This window comes from Marmota flaviventris, chromosome 5 (genome assembly GCF_047511675.1).
Source record: "Marmota flaviventris isolate mMarFla1 chromosome 5, mMarFla1.hap1, whole genome shotgun sequence".
Taxonomy (NCBI): Eukaryota; Metazoa; Chordata; class Mammalia; order Rodentia; family Sciuridae; genus Marmota; species Marmota flaviventris.
Window position 1 is genome coordinate 58,653,203 of NC_092502.1, and position 24,724 is coordinate 58,677,926.

Here is a 24,724-nt window from a genome sequence, read left to right on the forward strand (position 1 = left end):
AGTGAGTACTTTCCATTCATATCTCTGATCAGGACCTTCATGATTTAGTGCAAGGATAGTAAATGCAAAACGTGGACTATCCTCAGGATGAATTGGAATTGAAAAAAAAACAATCTTTAATATCTATAGCTAAAACATACCAGGTTTTTGGTAAAGCAGACAATTGGGGAATCCCTGATTGAGCAGGTCCCATAATAACCATCTCATTATTAATGGCTCTTAAATCTTGCAATAATCTCCATTTACCAGATTTCTTTTTAATGACAAAAATGGGAGTATTATGGGGAGATACGGAAGGTTGTATATGTCCCTCTGCTAATTGTTGTTTGACCAGGTCATGGGCTACTTGTATCTTTTCTTTAATCAGGGGCCACTGAGGAACCCACACTGGTCTTTCTGATTTCCAAGTAATTTTGATTGTCTCAGTGGCCCTTTCTGAAAACCCAATCCATGTCTATTTATTCCTTGATCTATTTGAATTGGTGCTGCCTTACCTTGTTCTTGTTCTCTTAATCTTTTTTCTTTCCTAAAGCCTTGTCTAGCCCTAGTAGTGGGTGCGTTAGGATTGATGTTATTTGTTAATGTCAAACCTAATTGATCTAGGACATCTTGTCCCCATAAATTTATAGGAAGATGATCCAATACATATGGCTGTATAGTTCCTTCACATCTTTCAGGATCCTTCCAATCTAATATCATTGCACTTCTATGGGGATTAGTTGCCACTCCTAGGCCTCGAAGCGTTTGAGTGGCTTGTTGTAATGGCCAATGTTTTGGCCATTCTTGACGAGATATGATGCTAAGGTCAGCACCTGTGTCCAGTAGCCCATTAAATTCATGTCCTTGAATATTTAGTTTTAGCATTGGGCGAGAATCTAAATTTAAGGACAGCATAGCCCAATCCACACCTGTGGAGCCTAATCCCCTGGAACCTCTTTCTACAGAACGACTGGAAAATTTATCATGCAGGCTGGGTATTATTAATAACTGTGCTATTCTTTCTCCTGGTGAAATTACTGATATACCTCTTGGAGAACTAGCTATAATTTTTATTTCACCTTCATAATCGGGATCAATTACCCCAGGACTTATCATAAGTCCTTTTAGTGTAGAAGAACTGCGTCCCAATAATAAGCCTACTGTTCCTTGGGGAAGAGGTCCTTTTACTCCTGTGGGGATGATTTGAATTCCCATCTCTGGAGTTAGTACTGCTCTGGCAGAGGCGCAGATGTCCAACCCTGTGCTCCCTCTAGTTTGTCTGATGAGGGATTTAATGGATAATGTGTTCTGGGCACTACCCTGATGGTGTTGCTGGGTTCCTCCATTGCCCCGTATATTTGTGGTTGTGGGCCCCAGAGCATTGGGCCCCCCAGTCTGTTTTTTGGCAATGGAGCCTGATGCCTTTCTCCACGATATCATGGGTAAACACTTGGTCCTTGTCCGTTTTTTGATAACGGAGTACCCTCTATGGTGGTTTGAGAACGGCATTCATTAGCCCAATGTCTCCTTCTACGGCATCGTGGGCAAATACCCGGTATTCTATTCCTTTGATACCTAGCTTTGTTAAACCCTCCTCCTATGGGGCAACTCCTTTTAAAATGTCCTGTTTGTTCACAATTGTAGCATGTTTTTGGCCTGGTATCTAAAGCCTGTTGTACTGCTGCCAAGACTTGCCCTTGTTCATTAATGTCTCTACATAATTTAATATATGTGTTTAAATCTTCATGTCTCCATGGTCTAATGACCTCTCTGCAGCAACGATTTGCTTGGTCATAAGCCAGTTGTTTTATAAATGGCATTGCTTGTTCTGTATCCCCAAAAATTCTGGAAGCCGTTTGAATAAGCCTGTCTACAAATTCAGCGTAAGGTTCATTAGTTCCTTGTAATACCTTACATAATTGTCCTTGTAAATCTCCATGTCCCTGTAAAGTTTTCCATGCCCTAACTGTATCTACAGCAATTTGTGCATATACGCCAGGATCATATTCAATTTGTTGCTGTTGACCCTCATAAGGTCCTTTTCCTAACAACATGTCTAGATTTCTTTGAGGGTAACCGGCTGCTGCATTTCACCTAGCTGTCTCCGTGCAAAATTCCTTATTGGCAACCTTCCATAACAAATATTGTCCTCCATTTAGCACAGATCGACACATGTTAGCCCAATCTGCTGGCGTCATGTCCAAGTTGGTAGTGGATTCGACCATGCTCACAGTGAAGAGTGCTTGCAGACCATAGGTTATTACAGCCTCCTTTAATTGAGTATATCATCTTTTTATTATTCTAATTTTTAAATCCAATATATCATAAGTTTGAAAGATAATTATAGTTTAAAACAAAATAAAAATGTCTCTTAATAACAGAAGTTGTCACTAAAATTCTTCACTTTAAATATTGATTATTGATGAAAAAGAATGAAGAATTTATCTCTTTTTTCTTGCAAACTCTATTTCACAATAATCATGTAGTTCTTATCAATGAAAAGAAGATCTTTCAGAAAAACATGTTAGATGATATGTAGAAAGAATGATAGAATTAAGTAATAATTTTTTCGTCTCTGTGAGATAATTGGTTCATGCAAGAATCCACTAACCTATGCTAAAATAACTAAGTGAAATTGATAGAATACTGAATATTCACAGATGATCAAAATACCACTTTCTTATACAGTTGAAGTAGCAAATCACAAGGGGAAAAACATAACCAGGCTTTATCACCAATGAAACCAGTAGTCAACTTTATAATCAACAATAGTGTTAAGTTGTCTAATTCACAACAAACAGATATTTTGTTTATTCACTCTGATGTAAGTAGCATGAAGTATATAACATCACCTAAGACATATTCTTCAAACATATTCAACCTAAGCCTCATCAAGTCTGTACATCAAAGTACCGGTTCACATGAAATGCAGGATACAAAAGAACCTGTCAAAGGGGAAGAGAAAAAGATAGTTAGATGCGATTGGCACAAAGTGGGACATGCCACAAGTCCTCTGGCCTCTTTGCCTTAACAAATGAGTCTTGGTAAAAGATACGTAGCTTGTAATAGGGACTATTTTGAGAGTAATTTAATATAAAGCAAGTATTAGAGAAAATATCAGATAATCATTAACTTTATTAAGTGTGATTATGGTACTATGATTAGGTAAGGAAATGTCCTTTTTTTTAGAGATGTGTCCTTAAATATTTAGGGGAAGAATGTCATTTTTCACAATATATTAAAAATACTTAAAAAAAAGATGAAACAAATAGTGCATAATGTTAATCATGAAAACCAGGAGATGAGCAAGTGGTGGGAGTAGGCTGATATTTTATTACTGATACCATTCCATATGTTTGAAAATTTTAATTTAATAAAAAAATTAAAACAAAGAAACACCAGTTGGTGTGAGTTGCCTGATCACCTTCTCCTTCCCTATGACCAGGAGATGACAAGGGTTGGAGCAGCTGCCTTGAATCTGTAAGTGGAAACCACAAGTTGAAGTTGGTAGTCATGCCAGCCCTGAAACATCAGCCTACCCAGAGGAAAATAATTATTATAATTAAGTCATTGGAAAAAAATCTAAAAATAAGTATTGTGAACTTGCAAAACATATTGAGATGGAGTATATGCTCTAAGCCTCAAAAGTCCCATACCCCCTGTCTATGTCTTTGAGAATAAATCTTAGACTTTATGAGACTAGTAAGAGCAGGGGCTCATTGAACAAGCCACTGCAACTTCCAGAGCATTATTGATTCCTAACAAAAGTTGCTGAAGACTGTCTTTGACGTATCTCACTAATGACTAAGTGTTCTGCCTCCCTATAGGTGGCTTATAAACTAGAAATGAAGCTGCTCTAAGGACCCAGTCAACTATAAATACTTTACATGAATGTTTTCCAACTAATCAATTTTACCAACATGAAAAAAGGGGAAATTGTCATAACCAGAAGTATCTGAATATAACAAAGGTGTTCTCAAATACCATTAATAAAATACATTGGTAAAATATCTTCTTGGTAGGACCCTGACTGACATAAATTTCTAAGTATCGTTTGTATTTAGTAGTAAACATGAGAGTTAAGTATTTAATTTGTTTGGGAGTTGCTCACAAGACTATTATTATAGGATCACTTATTGTGCTATAAAATTTTTTATATTTTAAGAAGTGTTTAATGTATCCAAGACATGTAGTATTTTAATAGCATTCCTCATCTTTAATGTTCAGTTTGCTTCATGAGTCCGCTTGTGGAATAATTCTGGGCAATGATTATTCATTAGCCCAAATAAACTTTAGATTATAGGAAGAATGATTTTCTCATCAAAACCCAAGTAGGTATCATATCTTAAATGCAGTGATTGAAAACTGAACAAGACCCTATTCCTGAGTAGAATTATATTCAACATTCTCATCCCTATTTTTCCCCTTTGAAATGGAAAGATGAAGATAAAGAAAGATAGTACCTATCTCCTGGTGTCTGTGGTGAGAAAGAACCTATCTTTCCTGGTGAGTGCTTTGCTCTAGACTTTAAAACTACTCTCTGCCAGGGAATGGGATAAATTTCACTTTTCCTTTGGTTAAGACCCATTACCGAACATAATGGCCTGTAATCCCCTGCAAAGGTTGTATGTAGGAGGAATCCTGCTTCTTTTTCTCTGGAATGAGTCTTAGTACTCTTGCCATTCTGTCATAGAACTTCTAGAAAGTGTGGCCATGGTCCAAAAATAGTTGTGGAAATAGAAAGTCAGTAGTCAATTAGGATACCAGGTCAGAAGAATTGAGCAGAACATTCTCATGGCCTCCACAGACCATACTGTTAACTTCTCCACTAAGGTTTAGGGAGTAACTCTTCCATAGTTCCTGTGGGCCCTTTCATTCAAGAGGAAACTCAAAAGATCCCATTTTTAAAGTAATCTAGCTCCTTCACATATTCCACTCCTCCTCCATCCCTTTTCCCAAGCTATAGCTATTGTCAAGGGAATCAGAAACTCTTGGCCCATTGCAAGCACACATTGAGATGTTTTGCAACATAGCATTATTTGAGATCATTCTGAATCTCTTACTTCCTACATAAGCTTCCCATAATCCAAATGGTAATTGCTGCAGAATTGTATCAGGAGACTACTAGAGGCAAGTGATTTGACAGCACAAAATCAGAATTCTTAGAACACAGCGGCAAAATCCTGTGAATGTGAGTTCATGTCTGTTGTATGATGCTATATGTTCTATACTACTTTCATCTACTCACCAAACAACTCATCCTCAACAGAAATGAGTGTGCAAAGTGGGTTAGAGCAGAAAGGAAAGTAAAAAATGACAATGGAGTTGAGGAGAACATATATAGATTGAAATAAACTTCCTTTTTGCATCAACTTAATCACAACATTTTTATTTTCAAATTATATTAAAGAAAAATATAAAATGTTTGTAACTACCTAAAAGGAAACCTGAGAAATAGTGCACTGTTCCTGATCAAAAGTAATGTTAACACAAATATACAGACTATTTGAACGTGTTTATTTCTCTTTATTTTAGTTAAATGATGTATTTATTCACTTGCAGCTATTGCTGCCTTTCCTTATGTTAACTAAAAATTATATCCATTTTACTTTATGGTCTTTTGTAAAAAAAAAAAAACAACACTCATGGGCTGAAATAGGAATGCATGAGGTATCGTCTTGGGATTTTCATTGATTGCCTCTTCCATAGTGAGGCATGAAATTGGTTTGGGTTAACATGCAGTTTTGCAACATATGTTTGTAGTTCTTCTTAATAAATGAAACTCTTGGACTTATGGTGCCGAATATAACCTGCATTCATTTATAATAGTAGTTGCTAAAAATTTAATTCCATTCCTTGGGATTCTGTTACAAGGTTGATGATAAGAAAAGAAAATTGGTGTAACATAATGAGTTTTTCATAAAATTAGTTTTCTTCATTTTAAAAGACTCTCCTTTATTACAATGGTACTATACTTCCTTTCTTCTTTTAATGTTGAAATAAATTCTTCCCTTTATAAAACAATGGTGGCAGTAGGTGGTAATTATCACACTGTATCCTTAATGTTTTTAATTTAGCAAAATAAAAAGATGGCAAGCCAATATTTTTCCCCATTTTTTTTTCACTGTATGAGGACAAATTTTCCTCATATTGGCAATCCAAACATCTGAGACTAACTGCTCCATATTCTATTCTGACTTAATTTTTTTTTTCTAGGAAGAAACTTAATTATACCAGAGATGGGTGATAAAATAATTTAACTTCAAAGACGCTTTTCAAGTTGTAAAATAGTTGATACTAGTAGTTTTAGTTTTAACTAAAGATATTTTTGAATTAAAAAAAAACAACTAGAACTTCTGAGGAAAATGAGAAAGCTTTTTCTTCATCCACACGAACAAATTTTAAGAGTCGATGTTCATTTAGAGTTCTTCGTTGTGACTTCAAAGTAATCAGGCTAATAAACCATAGTCTGTCTTTGGAATTGTCAGGTTTTTCTTTTGTTGGGGAATCTGAAGTTAGCCAGAAACCAGCTATGGAGCACAGGATGGAGGGGAGAAAAGCCAGACAGCATGAGGCCATGCTTAATTATATCAATACATACTATTAACCACTCATATACACTTTAAAGTTAAGAGCTGGAATGATAACGTCTGCTACGGGGGAAAAAAGTGTGATTAAGTATTCCTTAGTGTTTTATCTTTAGTAAGAATCAACTTTGTGCAACATTTTATCATTCTTTTCATTTGCCTGCTTCCTTTTTACTCGGAGTTCTCTTCAGAATTCTCAGTTCAAAATTTTGATGATCTTAAATTGATTTTTAAAGACAGATAATAGGCAGAATTTTATACTTTGTTTTTATTTTTTAACGTGGATGTGACTATCGATTTAAGTTGTTAAATCAATCAAAAAATTGGAAACTTTTGTAAAAAGCACTGTGGAGGCACTCTAACGACATTAGTTTCAATATAAATACAAACAACAACCTGTTTTCAAAAATACGGGTTGCAAATATATATATTTCTCTCCTCCTCAGTTCTTTTTTCTTTTTTGTTTTTATTTGTTTGCAGCCTCTAGTTTTGTTCCCATTAATTGCTGATTTTATGAATGAACTCTAGTGCACTACTCTTCTTCCCCGAGCCTCTGGGACTCAAATTCCAGCAGCCCTGTTCCCCTGTGACTTCATACCACACCTTTCTGATCCCTGGCTGTCCCTGAGTGGAACTGTCCTGTTCCGCGCCAGAAGTCTGATCCCGGGCACGGTCTGTGGAGTGGGAGCTGGCCAGCGCCTCACGGGTATCCCAGTGACTGTAAGCGCATCCCGAAGGAGCCGGACAGAATGCCCAGGCTGTTGCAGCTGCGGGGCAGAGGAGTCAGGACTGGAGTTGGCCTGGAGCCTGGAGGCAGGAGGCAGGCGGGTGACTATCCCGCTGCTGTTGGGAGGAGAGATACACAGCCCCAAGGACTCTCAGATCCCGAGCTGCGGCTGGAGTGGAGGACAGCTTCTTCCAGTAGACTCTGTGGTCACCTGGGAACAGTTGGGTGGACCCGGTGCGTCCCAGCGGAGCTACTGGGCACTGGGCGGGGCAAGGTGGCGCTGCGGGGCCCTGGGGCCCCGGCAAGCTTGGGGGCGCGAGCAGAGGCGGGGCCTCGATAACCAGCCTGGTTGCTGGCTGGTGGAGACGGGAAGCCACTGCATTCCAGTCTTCCCCACCTCTGCTTCTCCCGGTTCGAATTCAGCCTCTGGATCTCAGCCTCCAGAGAAACTACCGCGAGAGGAAAGAGCATCAGCTTCTGGAGTTACTTCTCCTGAGGGTAGTGGAGTTTGCTTAGGGTCACAGAGGCCGGGGAGCGTGGGAGAGGGCTGGAAAGTACAGTACAAGTCAGCAGGGCGCCGGCTACCATTGAGGGTGAGAGGCGAGGGCGCTGGGCTGGGCTGGAAGGCAGACTCCCAGCTCCTCCGGTGCCTGAGTTGATTTCTTGTAATATTCAGAGACTTTCTGCTCTACACCCACTCGGTTTTCCCAAGCTTTACCCCAGAATTCGTTGAGGCAACTTTCTGGGTACAAATCTCTGGTTCTGTTTCACAGGATCCCTCCAGAAAGGGTGACACGAACTGCAGTTTCCCTCCTTGAGCAGTGAGGACTGGAGATCTTCGCTGAGGGAGCCACGGATCCTGAAAGAGGACTCTGGTAGGGTTGGGACAAGAACTGCCTCTGACCTGTGCCCCCATGCTCTTGTCATGGCTAACAGGAATAGGGGCTGGCATGATCTTTCTGCACTGCGTGCAGAGACTTCTGTTCCCTTATTTCTGGGATGATTTCTGGTTCCTGCTGAAGGTGGTGCGCTTTGGAATTCAGATCACAAAGTGCAAATGGAGAGGCGAGCAGGTCACTGTGCTGGATAAATTCCTGAGCCATGCCAAGAGGCAACCCCAGAAACCTTTCATCATTTATGAAGGAGACATCTACACTTATCAGGATGTGGATAAAAGGAGTAACAAAGTGGCCCGTGTCTTCCTGAACCACTCCTCACTGGAAAAGGGGGACACTGTGGCTTTGCTGATGAGCAATGAACCCGACTTTGTTCACGTGTGGTTTGGCTTGGCTAAGCTGGGCTGCGTGGTGGCCTTCCTCAACTGCAACGTTCGCTCCAACTCCCTTCTGCATTGCATCCGCACCTGCGAGCCCAAGGCCCTAGTGGTGGGCGCAGGTAGAGTATGGGGTGTGATCTGCTTAGGGAGAATGTAAAGAGATCTATTTTCCTTTTTCTTAAAAAGTTTTTAATTTGTTCTTTTTAGATATACATGACAATAGAGTGTATTTTGACACATTATACATACATGGAGTATACATATATACATAGTATATAATAGCCTATATGTATACATACATGGAATAAGTATAACTTATTCTAATTAGGATCCCATTCTTGTGGTTGTATATGATGTAGTTTCACTGGTTGTGTATTCATATATGATCATAGGAAAGTTATGTCAGATTCATTCTACTGTCTTTCCAATTCCCATTCCCCTTCCTTCTATTTATTCCCCTTTGTCTAATCCAATGAACTTCTATTCTTCCCTCCCCCTCCCTAATTGTGTGTTAGCATCCACACATCAGAGAGAACATTCGGTCTTTGTTTTTTGGGACCTGTTTTCCTACCTTCCTTTTCCTTTAGAACAGTTCATAACTAATAGTTTTAGATGTGTGAAAATGTGTGCATGCCAAGAGTATAAAATAGTTTTACAATTCTATGGCAGGAGGTTTAAATGCCCATGCCTCTTTAATCATCCACTCTTTTGTAGATTAGTAAATATCAAGACAGTTTCAGAAAGCTTTTATGAAATCTCTGCTTAGGATATTGCTTAGGGTGGAGTTTGCTTAGGGTCACAGAGGCCAGAAGGGGCGTGGGAGAGAGCTGAAAAGTACAGTACAACTCAGCAGGCTGTGGGCCACCTTTGAGGGTAGAAGGCAAGGGCACTGGGCTGGGCTGGAAGGCTGACTCCCAGAGCAGAAAGTCTCAGGATATTACAAGAAATTGAGGCAGGCACCCACATTTTGGGAGGGGACAATTTTAATGCTCTTGGTACCTTCTGTCTGTACAAGAATAGAGTGACAAAGAACTTGTTTGGTTGTAAGTCTTATCAGATCTAGAAAAAAAAAGTTTGAGGAATAAGAAAGTTATGTTAACTTCATTGTGGAATACCTACTTGCTTCTAATGGTAAATTTATCAAGGATGATTGCATTTGCAAAACAGATTTGTTTACTCTGGATTTCATGAATTCTTAACTTCATGTCTGTTCTTATTTTATACTGTCTGCAAGATAGGATTTGCCAGAGCAAGGTTGGGCTCCTAACCTGCCAGCCAGTGGGCAGACTTTTGGCAGACTCTAAGTCTCTTCCTCTGTAACACTGCTTCTCATGTGTGCATCATTATTATTTTCTCTGAGGAAGTTCTACCCTTCCTTTTCTCCCTATGTTGGTATTAAGATGGGTTTGCCTCAGATACTTAACACTGAGCTGTGAAGAAAAATCTTTGGTGTAGTTATTAATTAACCAAGAATCTAGGAAGATGTATAGCTTAACAAAATGGAATTGAAGTATGAAAAATGATACCTATTTGATACAATTTAAATTATTTATGCAGATTCTTGTTGCATGGGCTAGGAAAATGAGGGAGTAGGAAGAGTGGGAGGATTGGTGGTAAGCACCTTGGTGAAAATAGTTAAGTGTTTTAGATTAATAGATATATACTGAAACCTTATAGATAATTTTTAAATTCACAGAGCAATGTGGAAAAATAATCTAACTTATAATAACCTACATATCTCTAAAGTATATAACTGTATTATATAATTTTTGTATATGACAGAAAACTGAGCTAGGCAATATGAAGAAGGTCAACCCTTCAAAAATTCTTCCTAGTTATCATTGTCCTTCCAGCTCAGCACAAGGCCTGATACAGTGGTAAAATGTTTACTTTCAATGTTGTTTCGTTTTTAAGGCTGCAGGAGCTGAGAAGCCAAAGAGTGTCCTTTGGGTATTGTTTGTTCATTTTGTTCTTTACTCCTATCTTCCAAGATTAACCTCTTAGCTTGGAAAGAGGTTAACCAGCATGTTTAAGTTTTATTGACCTGTAGCAATAAGTAGAACAAATGGTCATTCAGAATGTTGACAAAGTGGTAAAACAACGTCTATTACAGAATGCAAATATGAATGTAGCAGGATGAATGAACATCTGAGTGCTGCAGGAAAAGTGACCCAAGTTCACTGATGGATACACTGACATTTCGTCACATCTCTCACATTGCTCAACCTGATTATATTGTGGAATTCCCACAGCCAATGTAAACCCCAAGTTATGCCCCAAATGATAAAGGCATAGTTTCCTTCATAAGAGCAAATTGAAAGGTCACAGTATCCCTGATAAGATTCATGTGTCCATGATGTTGAGGCCAGTCTGAGAAGCACCCCCAAACAGGTTGTCTGAAACACGACTTATCTTGAAGTGTATTATGCTGGTTACCTCCCAAAATAAGAGCGTTCAGACTCTGCTGTTGACTGAATTCTTGCTTAATTAACTCTAATTTTGTAATTTTATTTATGTTAGTTTTTGCTTCACTTGACAGTCAATAATTGTATTATTCCCTTGTTTTTGTTTTTAACACCAACAGCTAGTTATTTTTTGTTTGTTTGTTTGTTTTTCAATATAGAAAAAGATAATTTGGGGCACTAGAGTTTAAAGTCAAGACTACTTAGATGGTTCGCTGGATAAATAGATAGCTGGGACCTCTAGCTTACATCCTATGAACCATTCTTTCTAGCATATCTCCAAGACATAAATTACATGTGTTTTTCAAAGATAAGACCACTTCTTTTTTGATTAAAATTTTGTTTGTTTGTTTGTTTTTGTTTTGGCTAGGATATAGCTCAGATCATACTCACTTCTCTGTATTTAAAGCTTATACCTTGAATAGCATATTCTTGACATTTTGAGTTGCATCAGTTAATAGAATATGTACATAGTTTTAAAGACTTTACATTTTAGAGTTTTTAGATCCTTTTTTGAGTATTTCTGATGGAGATATACTAGGAAATCATTATATCCCTAGGGAAAGTATATTGAAGTGGAAAGACAAATCAAGTAGGTTAGACAGTGTTAAGCCAAACAGGTCTGAATTTCATATGTGCTTTTCCACTTCATAGCTAATGATTTATCTGTGAGTGTTACTTTACCAAGTTGCAAAGTATAAATAATACTATCTATTTAATATCAGCTTTTGCAAAGTGACTGAGTGCCTGATATGTACTAACTAGATACTTAGTGAATTAAAATAATTGCTATTATGATTGTAAAGTCACTCTGGAGCTTTTAATAAGTAATCTCATTTGGACTTTGCTGCTGCAACCTAATTTGGTGCTAGCAATATGAAAGATTAGTATAAAGTTTGTTTGAAATAGGACCTTGAACACATTATGTTTTAGAAAAATTACATTTTTTCATAGGTCATATAAAATCAGTTTCAAACAGGTTTTATAGGCCAGACCAGATAAAAACCTTGGTGATAGATGAAGTTTCCATCACTGTCTTCTAGACTAAACCAAAGGAAACATAGCAGCTAAGTCCCCAGGCAAATGCTACTGTTATTATCAAAACTATCTACAAGGGTTAGAGTCATGGCTTAGAGGTACAGCACTTGCCTAGCACATGTGAGGCATTGGGTTCGATCCTCAGCAACACATAAAAATAAGTAAATAAAGGTAATATGTCCACCTACAACTAAAAAATTAAAAACAAATAAACAAAACTATCCACAGTTGCCACTTTTTCAAGGCTGACCATGTTTATGGCACTACCAATAATGCTGAGAAGCTAGAGCAGTTCTGTAGTTTGGCAACTGAGATGAAAAGAAATTAAGTAACTGGTTTAAAGTACAACACCTTAGTAGGTTGCAGAACCAGGACTGAAAAACTGGCTTCTAATTTAAGACCCTGCTGTACTATACGGTCCACTTATTTCTGGGACTGCCAATTCATTTTAATATAATTATGAAAAATATGCATTCAGGTTTCACAAAATTTTAAAATAAATTTATCAATATTATGAAATGAGGTTTTCTATACACAGAAAAAAATCAAAATACTTATAAAATTATCATTGCTTTCCCACAAAGTCTGAAGACTCAAAAGTAATAGCAAAGAAGTCTTATAGTCTCTTATCCTTGATTTTTTACCTCTGATATCTACTGATATCTGTTTATCTACTGATCTGTGCTTTTCTCTTTACTTAGAATCAATAGGAAAGTGTTAGGATGTTTGTATATCATTTATAGAATATATGTAACCTATGTCCTTTAACATATTAAATATATAACAAAATAATATATAATTATAATGTGTAATTATTATTATAAATTATATGTTAATGTATAACATGTCATGTAATATATAATACAATATGTTAATATATGATAATAATAATCCCTTCCATTTTAAAGAAATTTGTAGATTACAAAGTGTTTTTATACATCTTTTTTTTTCCTTTTTCACTGTGGCCACAAAAGTTAGATAATAGCTTTATTTTAAGGATGAGGGCAGCAAGATTCCTCTGGGTAAGTCACCTACTGATGCTCATGGGTCTAAGCAGTGTCACATGGGAACTGGAGTCCAGATTTGTCCTGATTTTCTTATGTTAATCAGGATATCCTGCAGTGTTTGTCTTCCTTCCAGCTTGATTTATTGTCTTATCACCATCTTCTTTCTCCCTTTCCTTTCCTTTCCTTTTCTTTCTCACCTTCTATTTATCCACCCACCTTCTCTCAGTACCTTTTCCACTGAACTTTCCCTCCCACCTCAGGTGTGCTGTGGCTATTTACAGTGACTCCCGTAAGTCATGAAGTTTCCTTAGCGAACTGCCAAACACATTGGTGTAACCTTGAAGAACAGTTTAAGAACTAGATTGTAAGATCTTGGATCTGAGGAAGTTTATTTTGTTTTCTACCAAATTCTCAGGATTGAGTGCAAAGAAGATATTCAATAAATATTTATGGCTTGGATGAATATGTGGCTAAATTATTGAATAAAAACAACAAGTCCATTTGGGAACTTAGTAACTTTCTTTTGTATTTATTTATTTATTTATTTATAGAGAAGAGAGAGAGAGAGAGAGAGAATTTTTTAATATTTATTTTTTAGTTTTCGGTGGATACAACATCTTTATTTTTATGTGGTGCTGAGGATCGAACCCAGCGCCCCGCACATGCCAGGTGAGCACGTTACCACTTGAGCCACATCCCCTGTCCCTATTTATTTATTTTTGTTCTAATTAGTTAGACATGATAGTAGAATGCATTTTGACACATCATACATAAATTGAGTATAAATTCTCATTCTTCCAGTTGTACATGATGTAGAGTTACACCAGTCAGGTAGTCATATATGGACATAGAGTAACAATGTCAGATTCATTTTACTGTCACTTCTAGCCCCATACTCTCTCCTCTCCTCTTATTCTCCTATGCCTAATCCAAAGTACCTCTATTCTTCCCTAACTGCTCTTCACTATTGTGAATTTGTATCCGCTTATCAGAGAAAACATTTGACCTTTGATTCTTTGGGATTGGCTTATTTCACTTACCATGATATTCTCCAGTTCCATCCATTTACAATAATTTCATTCTCCTTTAAGGCTGAGTAATATTCCATTGTGTATATATTACACAACTTCTTTACATTCATCTGTTGAAGGGCATCTAGGCTGGTTTCATAGTTTAGTTATTGTGAATTGAACTGCTATAAACATTGCTGTAGCTGCATCACTGTAGTATGCTGATTTTAAGTCCTTTGGGGATAAACTGAGGAGAGGGGTAGCTGGATCAAATGGTGGTACCATTCCAAGTTTTTGCAATCCCACCAGTAATGGATAAGTGTAGCTTTCCCCCCATATCCTCGCCATCATTTATTATTACTTGTATTCTTGATCATTGCTATTCTGACTGGAGTGAGATGGGATCTCAGTATAGTTTTAATTTGCATTTCTCTATTGCTAGAGATATTGAACATTTTTCATATATTTGCTTATTGATTATATTTCTGCTTCAGTTCCTTAGCTCATTTATTGATTGGGTTGTTTTTTGGTGTTAAGCTTTTTGAGTTATTTATATACTTAGTAACTTTTAATTGACTTTTATACAATTGCTAATAAATGGTCCACTCCGCTCTCAATTTGATAACTGGTTTTGAAGATAGAGATGTGTTGGGGATTCCTTTTCTGTGTTGTTTGGTATTTGTGTTGCTAATCATTAGAATCACTATGCCCAAGAGGTAAAAAGTACTTTAGATACCCTAGGCATCCACAAGATTTCAGGTTCATGTGAATGTTTTTATCTTGCTTTCTCTCTTTTCTTAAAGAATGACATGTTAAATCATTATTATAAAAGAATAATTTAAAAATTCATATTGCCCTCAGCTTTTTTACTTTAGAATTGATAATATTTTACATCTCAACCTATTTTAAAGATTTTTGGGTTTATCTTCTCAAGAAGTAAATTCGGATCTTTTCTATACACACAGGAGTGCATACAGCTGTCCACTGTGAGTTTTCATGAGCTGCTGCACTCAGACTAAGCAGGGCAAATGGCTAGCAATAGGCCATTGTGATTCCCTAAAGGGCTTTCAGTCATAAAGGCAATTGCCTTATAAAGATCAAGAGTAAGAGTTAGGGGGGAAATAAGACCTTTCAAGTTTTATAGAATTTGAGATTTATATATTGAGATAGATAAAATAACTGGTTCTTGCAAACTTTATTACCAGTGTATTATGATCTTTACATGATATTTCAGTTTTCAGGACATTTAAGAATTTTTATATATATTTAGTACAATGACAGTTTATATATATATATATATATATATATATATATATATATATATATATATATAATATATATATATATATATATTTCATCTTAGACTAAGCTAGGTCAAGTATTATCTCCACTTCAAAAGAAACAATTGATTTTACTGGTTTTAATTGATTTTACTGGTTACTACAGTATAATCACAAAATCAAACAGAAAATCGAGTGGATGGAGAAGAATTATTTGATAAATCATATTGAGAACAACTGATTTTAAAATTAATTATAATGAATAGCAATGTGGTATAGGTCTTAAATATTAGGGAATGAATTTTGGAGCTTAGTACACCTGTATTAAAGCACAAGTTTCACGTTTGTTAATTTAGGCAGGCCAGTTAATTTTTCTAATCTTCATTTTCCTTCAAATTCCTGTATTTGATCTTTAAAAGTAGAGGTAACGCACATTTCCTAGTGTTAACATGACAATTAGTTAATACTTGCCCAAATAGCTGTTACATTATTGATGATGAAATGAGTTTTAGGGCCTGATTTTAAGTATAAAATATCTCAGTATGAATTGCTTTAGAACATTGCTGCTTAAATATTAATTTTCTTAGAAACTATAGCCTTGCCATGCATTCTCTGACATGCCTGTTGGGATTCTCTACACAGGAGGATGATACTTATAAGCATCTGGTAAGATCTATAATTTCATTTTGTATCAGTATGGAAAGTTCAAGTGAACCATTTATAGTTGATTTTTATATTAGGCTTATTAACGCATAACATTTTGGTCTTTGTTTGTTTTTTGGTAATAGAGATAGAGCCCAGGGCCTCACCCATACTAAGCATAACAAGCCATACTACTAAGCTACACCCCAATCCCTACATAAAATTTGAAAAGTTTAAAATTGAAATATTTACCAGTGCATAAAAACTATAATTGATTATATTCCTATACTTTTGAAAATATTAGTCTGTTCCATGTAGAATAAGATAATATAAAGTTTTTAATGCAGCACATTCATAACCAATAAAATATTACAGAAGTAAATGAAACTTTTATCCATTGATTGTATAGTCCCTGAAATGTGAATAGGAAATATAAAACTAATATAGAAACAAGAAATCAAATTGTGTAAAAAGTGCTAAAGTATCTTAAGTAAGTATCATAATTCACATGTTTTTGTTCTTGTGATCCCATTTAACATAGTGCCTTGCATATGGGAGAAAATATGTGCTTCTAAAAAGAGCATGTTGCTTTTAAAAAGACAGTGAGCCTTGCAGTGTAAACTATTAAAGATCATAGGAAATCCAGATGTTTCATTTTCCAATAGTAGGTTCTATCAGGACCTGAATCTATCCTAGATCCCATGGTGCAAAGTTCAGTTCCTTTAACCAGATTTCTACCTACACTTACAGTGTGTGCTCAGGTGCAGTCGGCAGAAGGAAGGAGGAGGCACATGTCAATCTTAGGAGGTGCTTCCAGTTCTAGTGCATTTCACTGAAGAGTAAATCTTCATGAAACAAAATCAAATTTCCTTGAAGTATTTAAAAATTGCTACTGTTACAAGGCTGGGCCCTCTGGGAAACTGAGGCAGGGTGAAGACCTCCCACCTCTTTTTAAACACTGATTCTTATAATCAAGTCAGAAAGATTTCAGACTTATATCAATGCTCAGAGTAAGGGACATGAGTCTATTGAAGAGAAAGGAAAAAGGAAAGGGGATACCCTTAAGGGAGAAAGTGAGTCCTGTCAGAGAGGAAAGGGACAGTGTGCTCCCTCTTGCACTCTAGTTTTATTGGGGATCCCAGAGATTTTTCCAGAGAGTCCTGCCAAAGTCTACCTCTTGACTTTGACTGACAACTGTTGACATCAGATTTTCAAGACCCCACTACCATGACAATTCCAGGTCACTTTGGCCCAGGCTGACCAGTTCTGATTGGATTCTTAACCATAAATTCTTACAGATTTTATGATCAGGAGGAATTATCTTTATCTCTCTGAGTTTGGGGATCTGATCTGTAAAGGGTCACGAATGTATCCCTCTTCAGGGTAACTTGGTCTCCCCTTATTGGCATTATTTCAGGCCTGCATTTCTCCTGAAGATAATAGGTTGTTTGCTAAGGAATGTGACATATCCTGTCCAGGCAAGCCATGCAGGGCTTCAGGCATATTGCTTCTTGGAAAAGAAAGAATGTGGGGGTCAGCAGAGTGGGCCCATTTTGTAGAATCATTCCCTTAACCTTGTGTTCCCATCACTTGCACCTGTCTGTCCCCATCACTGCTTTGTGTCAGAACTAAATTTTCAGAATTTACCTTTTTTTTTCAGAATTTACTTTCTTTTTTTTTTTTTTTTGAGAGAGAGAGAGAGAGAGAGAGAGAGAGAGAGAGAGACGGCACTACCGCTTGAGCCACATCCCCAGCCCCAAAATTTACTTTCAAAATAATAAAACTTTTTTTCATTTTGTTAAGGAAAATTGGCAGTGATAAGTAACTGGTGACACTTTTTCCTTTATGTGACTTCACATTTTTGTTGCAGTTTTCACCATCCGCGTCCATATTTTCCACCACTGTTGAAGAAATAATTTGGTTAGAAAAAATTCCATTTCAGAATTCTACCTTTTTCTACCTCAGCCAAATCAATTTAATTTTAAGAAAACAGAATTCTATTTCCTCTAATTCATGCTCATTTTCTTTTTTCAGAATTTGCTTTTAAGACTGATTTTTTTTTTTTTTTTTTTTTTTTTGTGGTGCTAGGGATTGAACCCAGGGCCTTTTGCATGTGAGACAAGCCTTTACCAACTGAGCTATATCCTCAGCCATATTCTTTTTTCTTGTAACCATTATCACTGTTTGTAGATCCTCACTGTTCCTTATACCCTGGATTTCAACCAAAATTTGGGGTAAAAATTAATCATATTATAACTTTTGTTGTATTGATTTTCCAACTTTAGACATTCCTCCCTTTATATGTTATTATTATTTGTGTGTGTGTATGTGTTTGTATGTGGTGTGTGTGTGTGTGTGTGTGTGTGTGTGTGGTATGTATGTGTGTGGTGTGGTGTGTATGTGTGTGTGTGTGTGTGTGATGTTGGAGATTGAACCCAGGGCCTTGTATATCCACACAAGCCCACTATCACTGAGCAACATCCTCAGTCCTGGACATTTGTATCTTTAAGAACATATAAAAGTACGCTATTAATTTATAATTCCCAGTGACAGATTTGAAATTATGATCAGCAAAATGGGTCAATTCAGAGATTTATGAGTATAAAATGCCAGAAAGAATGTTCAGACAAAATCTAGAATTAACATTTAAAAAAAAATTCAATCCTTTGTCCTGCTTTTCCATTTGTTTATGACTTATCTTTCCTCCCAGGCTTCCTTGTGGATTTTCCTTTCTCCTTGCCAAACAATCTGTGTACAGCAGTATGCCGGGTCTGTTAAGAACTAAGTATTTTCTCTAGATTTTTGTTTTGTTCTGTTTTGTTTTATTTGGATTTGTTCTAGAAATAAAAATTTAAAAAACATTTTAAATTTCTAATTTCCCCAACAACATATAAATTCCTTAGCACTTCTATGTTCATCTGGCTTCTTACAGGTTTTGAGAACCTCTTAGTCACATTTCTCCTGCTGCTTCTTTATGACCAATCTGAGTTATAGATTTTGAGAGAGTAAATCCCAAATGCATTGCATTATAATAGAACTAAGTAGTAACTGGCAAACGACTTCATCACATAACAAGGTACTGATTTATGATTCTAGGAAAATGTGTAATGCAGAACTCCAAATTCAAATTCAAAGCCAAATGTAGATTATGATTATTTTTAGTTTTATTTTAAAAATTAGAAAATATATAATGCTTTAGAGGTAACAACTATATTTGCAGGTATTGAACATTCTGATAGAAGTCTCTTTTACATTTAATAGTGTTATTTTTTAATGACTGCCAGTTTTATGAGGTCTATAAATATAAGTTTGAGTTAATAGATGGGTTAAATTACCAATTCTACTGTCTGCCAACTTGTGACCTTGGTGTAGCTATCTACTAGAGCAGCTAAAATGAAGTTCCCCAATCTGCGTGGCTTAAAACAAGGGAAATGTACTTTCACAGTTATAGAGACTGGATGTTCAAAATAAAAGTGTGAACAGGGCCATGCTCTCTCATAATGCTCTTCTGGGGGTTGCTGACAGTGCTTGATATTCCTTGCATTAACTCTAAAAAAACAGTGAGAATTGTGTTTTAATAACCCCAAGAATATTAATGTAGATTTTAAGATAAGTAATATGTCACTCAGAAGTCCTGTATACTTTAGAAAATTATAACATATTATAGGAATATGGAAATAAAATTGGAGTGCCCAGGTTGAATATAGCAGTTGAATTCTACTATCAGAGGTCCATTTTAAAGTCAGGCACTGTCAAGTACAAAAGAAATATAAAGAATGTAAGTAGTTGTAGATCTCTCTACCCTAGGGGGCAGGGGACAATACTCAGTTATACAAAGGACTATGCAAGAATGATGGCTTTTTGTTTCTTTATCCCATCAGGTACCTTGATATGTAATATTTCCTCCTTAGGGACCCACTCCCACCTTCCATCTTCCTGCTTTCCCATCAATACCTTCTTTCTGAGTAGATGACATCTTGTCTTTCATTAATGGCCAAATTAATGAACTCTGGTTTATCTCTCTGAATAACTCAATGTATTCCTACCTTAATGGTTGCTGTTTTATTTATCTTAGCAGCAGGTGCTAACTGAGAAAAGTTTTTTTTTTTTTTCTTTCCTAAACATTGGCTATCAACTACACCCTTATCTCACCAGACTCCAAAGTCTTTAGTTCTTCGGGATTTTCTATTCTTCCTTCTTTCTTCTTGGCTTCTTTCTGCCCAGGGCTGCTTGTGGAGACTCTATTCTCAACTCATTCTCACCTACCACTGTCACATCCTCCTCTGCATGGAGGATCTTGTTGCTTTACCTGGAAGGCATTCTTTTTCTCCTCTGCTTTCAAAGGCTCTTATATTTAGTTCTAGCTACATAGAGAAAAAAGGCATCTCTAAATCACTTAGCTTTTGACTCCAAAACCACAATGAGCTTATGATTCCAGATCTGCCAGGGGATTTTTCCGAAGTATATTTCACCATAGTAGAACTACACAATGACAGATGACTTTTTTTTGAATAACCATCTACTAAGTTGCATTTTAAAAAATGTTTAGTGTAGTATTCTGAATTCAGAGTATTAAATTCTATTTAAAAATTGAAAAATATCCATAATTTTGATAATGACCTCTCCAGAAGTCAATCTGAATTGGCCTACTTTGCATTGTTCAGTCGAGGGGTAATCAGATCTTCCTTTCAGGTAGTCCTGTTGAAACAGAACCATAACATGGCAGTGATATTACTCATCCCAAATGAGAAGAAAGTCAGCATTTTATATCTTTGTTTCAACACAAAAAAGTAAACTCACAGTGAATGGTTTGAGGTTTACATTTTGTTTATTTATACTAATCCTTTGTGTTTTTTTAGATTTGCTTGGCATTATAGAAGAGATCCTTCCCAACATCCCCCAAAATGTCAGTGTTTGGGGCATGAAAGATTCTGTTCCCCAAGGGATGATTTCACTCATACAAAAACTGAGCACATCATCTGAGGAGCCTGTGGCATGCAGCCATCGTGTTGCCTCAAGCCTCAAGTCCACGTCCCTATATATTTTTACCTCCGGAACAACAGGTATGTTCCAATTATTTTTAAGGCTAAAGAGGATTACCATGTATTTTCAGCCATGTATAGGTCTAAGCATCTGAGAAAGCATGCATGCAAGAAGACCTAAAGTTCTCGGATCTCAGAACTTGCAAACAGGAATGAAAAATGAATTGCTTTGGCTTTCAAAAAGTTCATTGTTTTGACTTTGGAAAATCACATGTTCATTGACCTTGGTCTCATTTGAAAAGATTTTCTTAGTTTCATAGAATAAAAAGCACTGGAATGTCTGAAGACCTTCCTCAGCCTGTTGCTCAGTGTCAGATATTTGGCTAGCTTTTATGGCAAGACCTTTGCCAGCTTCTCTGATCCTCAGATTCCTGTTCTCTAATATGAAGAGATTAGTTTAAATAGTTCCTAATTATTCATCTGTATTTAAGCAGTCATTAACTAAATTGAAAACAGTTCTATTTCTGCGAAAATCTTAAATCCTAAGCATAGTCCAATTTAAACACAAGTAGCTGCTCTCCTAATTTTCCTAGAATAAATATAATGTAACCAACAAGATCTGGAGGGTATCCCAGGTTTAAGAAAAGATAAATAATCGAAAAGACAAAAATATCAAATTTTTAAGCTTTGTATTTTTTTTTCAGGGGCTGGGGGCAGTAAGCAATAATGATAAGAAGGAAAAAAAATAATAAATTGCTTGAGAATTTAAAAATGCTTAATTTTGATTTTTTAGGAAATATAAATAGTATTATTGATTACAAGCTAAATAAGCTTTTGTGATTAATTTAAAGATGATTTAGGCAGGGCATGGTGGTGCATATCTGTAATCCCAGCAGTTCGGGAGGCTGAGGCAGGAGGATTGTGAGTTAAAAGCCAGTCTTAGCTAAAGTGAAGCATTATGCAACTCAATGAGACCCTGTCTTTAAATAAAATACAAAATAGGGCTAGGAATGTGACTCAGTGGTTGAGTGCCCCTGAATTCAATCACTGGTACCCCCACCCCAAATATAAATAAATAAATAAATAAATATACACATATAAACACATACAACTTATATATATATATATATATATATATATATATATATATATATATATATATACACACACATATATGTATATATATACACACACACATATATGTATATATATACATGTATAATTTAGAATTTAATATTAAAATATTCTGTTGCTAATTTCTTATGTAAAGGTAGTACTGTAAGCACCACTATTGCATAAGAAAAGTTTTTCTTTATTTTAATGACCTATTTGATGCCTAAATGCAGTCTCTTTCTTGACTGTGATTAGAATAGCTTTGATATGAACTGGAAATTGCTAATGTGTATTAGACTGTCAGCATACATTCAGTCTGATTTTGTACTTTGAAAGAGAGAATAAAATTGTGGAAATGATGTTCTTTAAAAACTTCCAAAAGTGCTAGCCAGTTTGTCTTTATACTTATTTTCTTGTGAAAAGTCAAAAGCGAGTCTGGTCTTCAAAACAGTCCTTACTTCTCCACCCCACAGAACACAGACAGACATAACAGCTTTGTTCTTCAAGAGTTCAATATACTATGGTGTATTGTGCCTGTTGACAAAATTATAAAACTCTCCTCAATCTGGAAGTAATTACTGTTTTTGTCTGTTTGATTGCTTAGCTTGCTAGATGACTATGACTATGCTTTTCTTATATTTGGGGCTTAAAGTCTCTTTGTTGAGATTGGCTGCAGGCCAAGATAGTTTACACTCTATGGGATCCTGACTGGGGGATGTTTTAGGTGTGTGAGACACAATGAAGTGGTGAAAACAAATTGTATGAAAGAAAATAAATTTATTATTCTCAGGGCCTTCAGAGGTTAGGGGTGCCAGTGGAAGATCCAGAGGCAGTAGGGAACTCAGCCAGAAGGTAGGGAGTGAGAGGGCACCATGGGACTAGTCCTTTCTATGGTCCATGGACATACCTATGCTGCCTTTTGGTGGGGACTTTCTTACATAATTCTAGGGCTGACCATTAGGTTTTTCATGGTCAGTAACCCTGGGGTGTTGAGTCAGTGAGATGAGGGACAACAAGTGTCTTATGTCACAATCACAGGCAGTGGGAAAGTGTTCATTAAATCCGACAGGGTACAACTGGGTTTCAAATAACTTATGACAAGGCCTAAAAATTGATGCAGAGATAGCAACTATATTAAACAAATTCATGGTTGTCACCCTTGTCTCAAAGAGATAACTTACCTTTAGATATAGGAAAGATAGTGCATATTTGGTCAAATTTATCTTCTTGGCCTCCTCTTTACCAAAGACATGCTCTCTATTTTTTTGATCTTGACCTCTTGGTCTTGGTCCTCTTGCTCTCACCATCATCTTGGAAACTTCACTCAATCCTTCTCTTGTTTTGATCCTGCAATTCAGGGATCCTTAAAGTTGCTTTACTTTTCTTTTTTCAGTGTGCTGCTTTCAGTTGTTATCTGATAAAGAGTATTTGGGAAGTATGTTTTTTTTTTAATTGCTCACATGTCCAAATTATCCTTTTTCTATCCTTACACAGGAATGATAGTTCGTATAGAATTCTAGGTTGGAATTTATTCTTAGTAGGATCTTGAAGGCATGCTCTATTATTTTTAGACTTCCACTCTACATATTGAAGAAGTCTTTCTGCTTTCTTATCCTTATGTAACTTATCTTAGTTTTTGTTTTCCTTTCTTGGAATTTTTAGAATCTTTTATGAATCTCCATGGGTCTTTAACACCACATTGACATATACTGGTCTTATTTATCCATTTTTTCTGGAAATTAGTATGTCTATTTTAATCTAGGAAGTCATGTCCTTTCAGTTCTAGGAACTTTTTTTAATATTTATTTCTTTAGTTTTAGGTAGACACAGTATCTTTATTTTACATTTATGTGGTGCTGAGAATCGAACCCAGTGCCTCACTCATGCTAGGCAAGCACGCTACCACTTGAGCCACATCCCCAGCCCAGTTCTAGGAACTTTTTAATTTGAAAAATGAATATTCTACATCTCATTTTCTTTCTTCCTACTTCTGTTCTTTCTGTCCATTTCCTTATTCTATTACATTTGTTTAATTTTTTCACTCATTCATCTTTGGAACTCTTACATTTTTGAAGATTGATCTTCCTGGAATAATTCATTAATTTCTTAATCTTTTGTATCTAATTTCCTTTCCTTACCTTTTGATAATTTTTTGAGAGATTTATCTTCCAACTCTTGTGTTCTCTGAAGATTTCTCTTTTGGAACTGTATGTTTGTATTTTAAATACTTTATTGTATCATTTCTTTTAGAGTATTAATAAAAGTACTTTTCTAAAAATTTCTCCTCTCTACCTTATCTGCTTTCTCCAATATCTTTTTTATCTTTTGATTAGCCTCTATCTTATATGCTAGAGATTTTCCATGTATATTTTAAAATACAGACAGTAAAGCACACACACACAAAAACAAAAACAAAAACAAAAACAAAATTATGACTAGACTCTCCATGAGCCTGAGTGGGACTTATTTCATTGTCAAGGACATTTTTGGAAAGATCCATGATTATCAGTGTCTTTCAGTTTTTACATGTTCAGATTCCTCAGGTAGGAATCTTGAAGACTAGAGCCAATTGAGTGTTAAAGAGGAGTTGGAAGTATTTATATGCTTTTCTTATCCCCCTA

The 24,724-nt window shown here is 36.1% G+C and overlaps 1 protein-coding gene across 1 annotated transcript in view; it reads left to right on the top strand.

Annotated features, from left to right (window-relative positions):
* Positions 1-8,207: 8,207 nt before the first annotated feature.
* Positions 8,208-24,724, top strand: part of Slc27a6 (solute carrier family 27 member 6) — a 55,919-nt gene continuing 39,402 nt past the window's right edge. Inside the window, exons 1-2 of the mRNA XM_027949364.2 lie at positions 8,208-8,688; positions 20,868-21,071. Coding sequence (XP_027805165.2) covers positions 8,208-8,688; positions 20,868-21,071 — 685 coding nt within the window. The remainder of the gene's footprint in view (positions 8,689-20,867; positions 21,072-24,724) is intronic.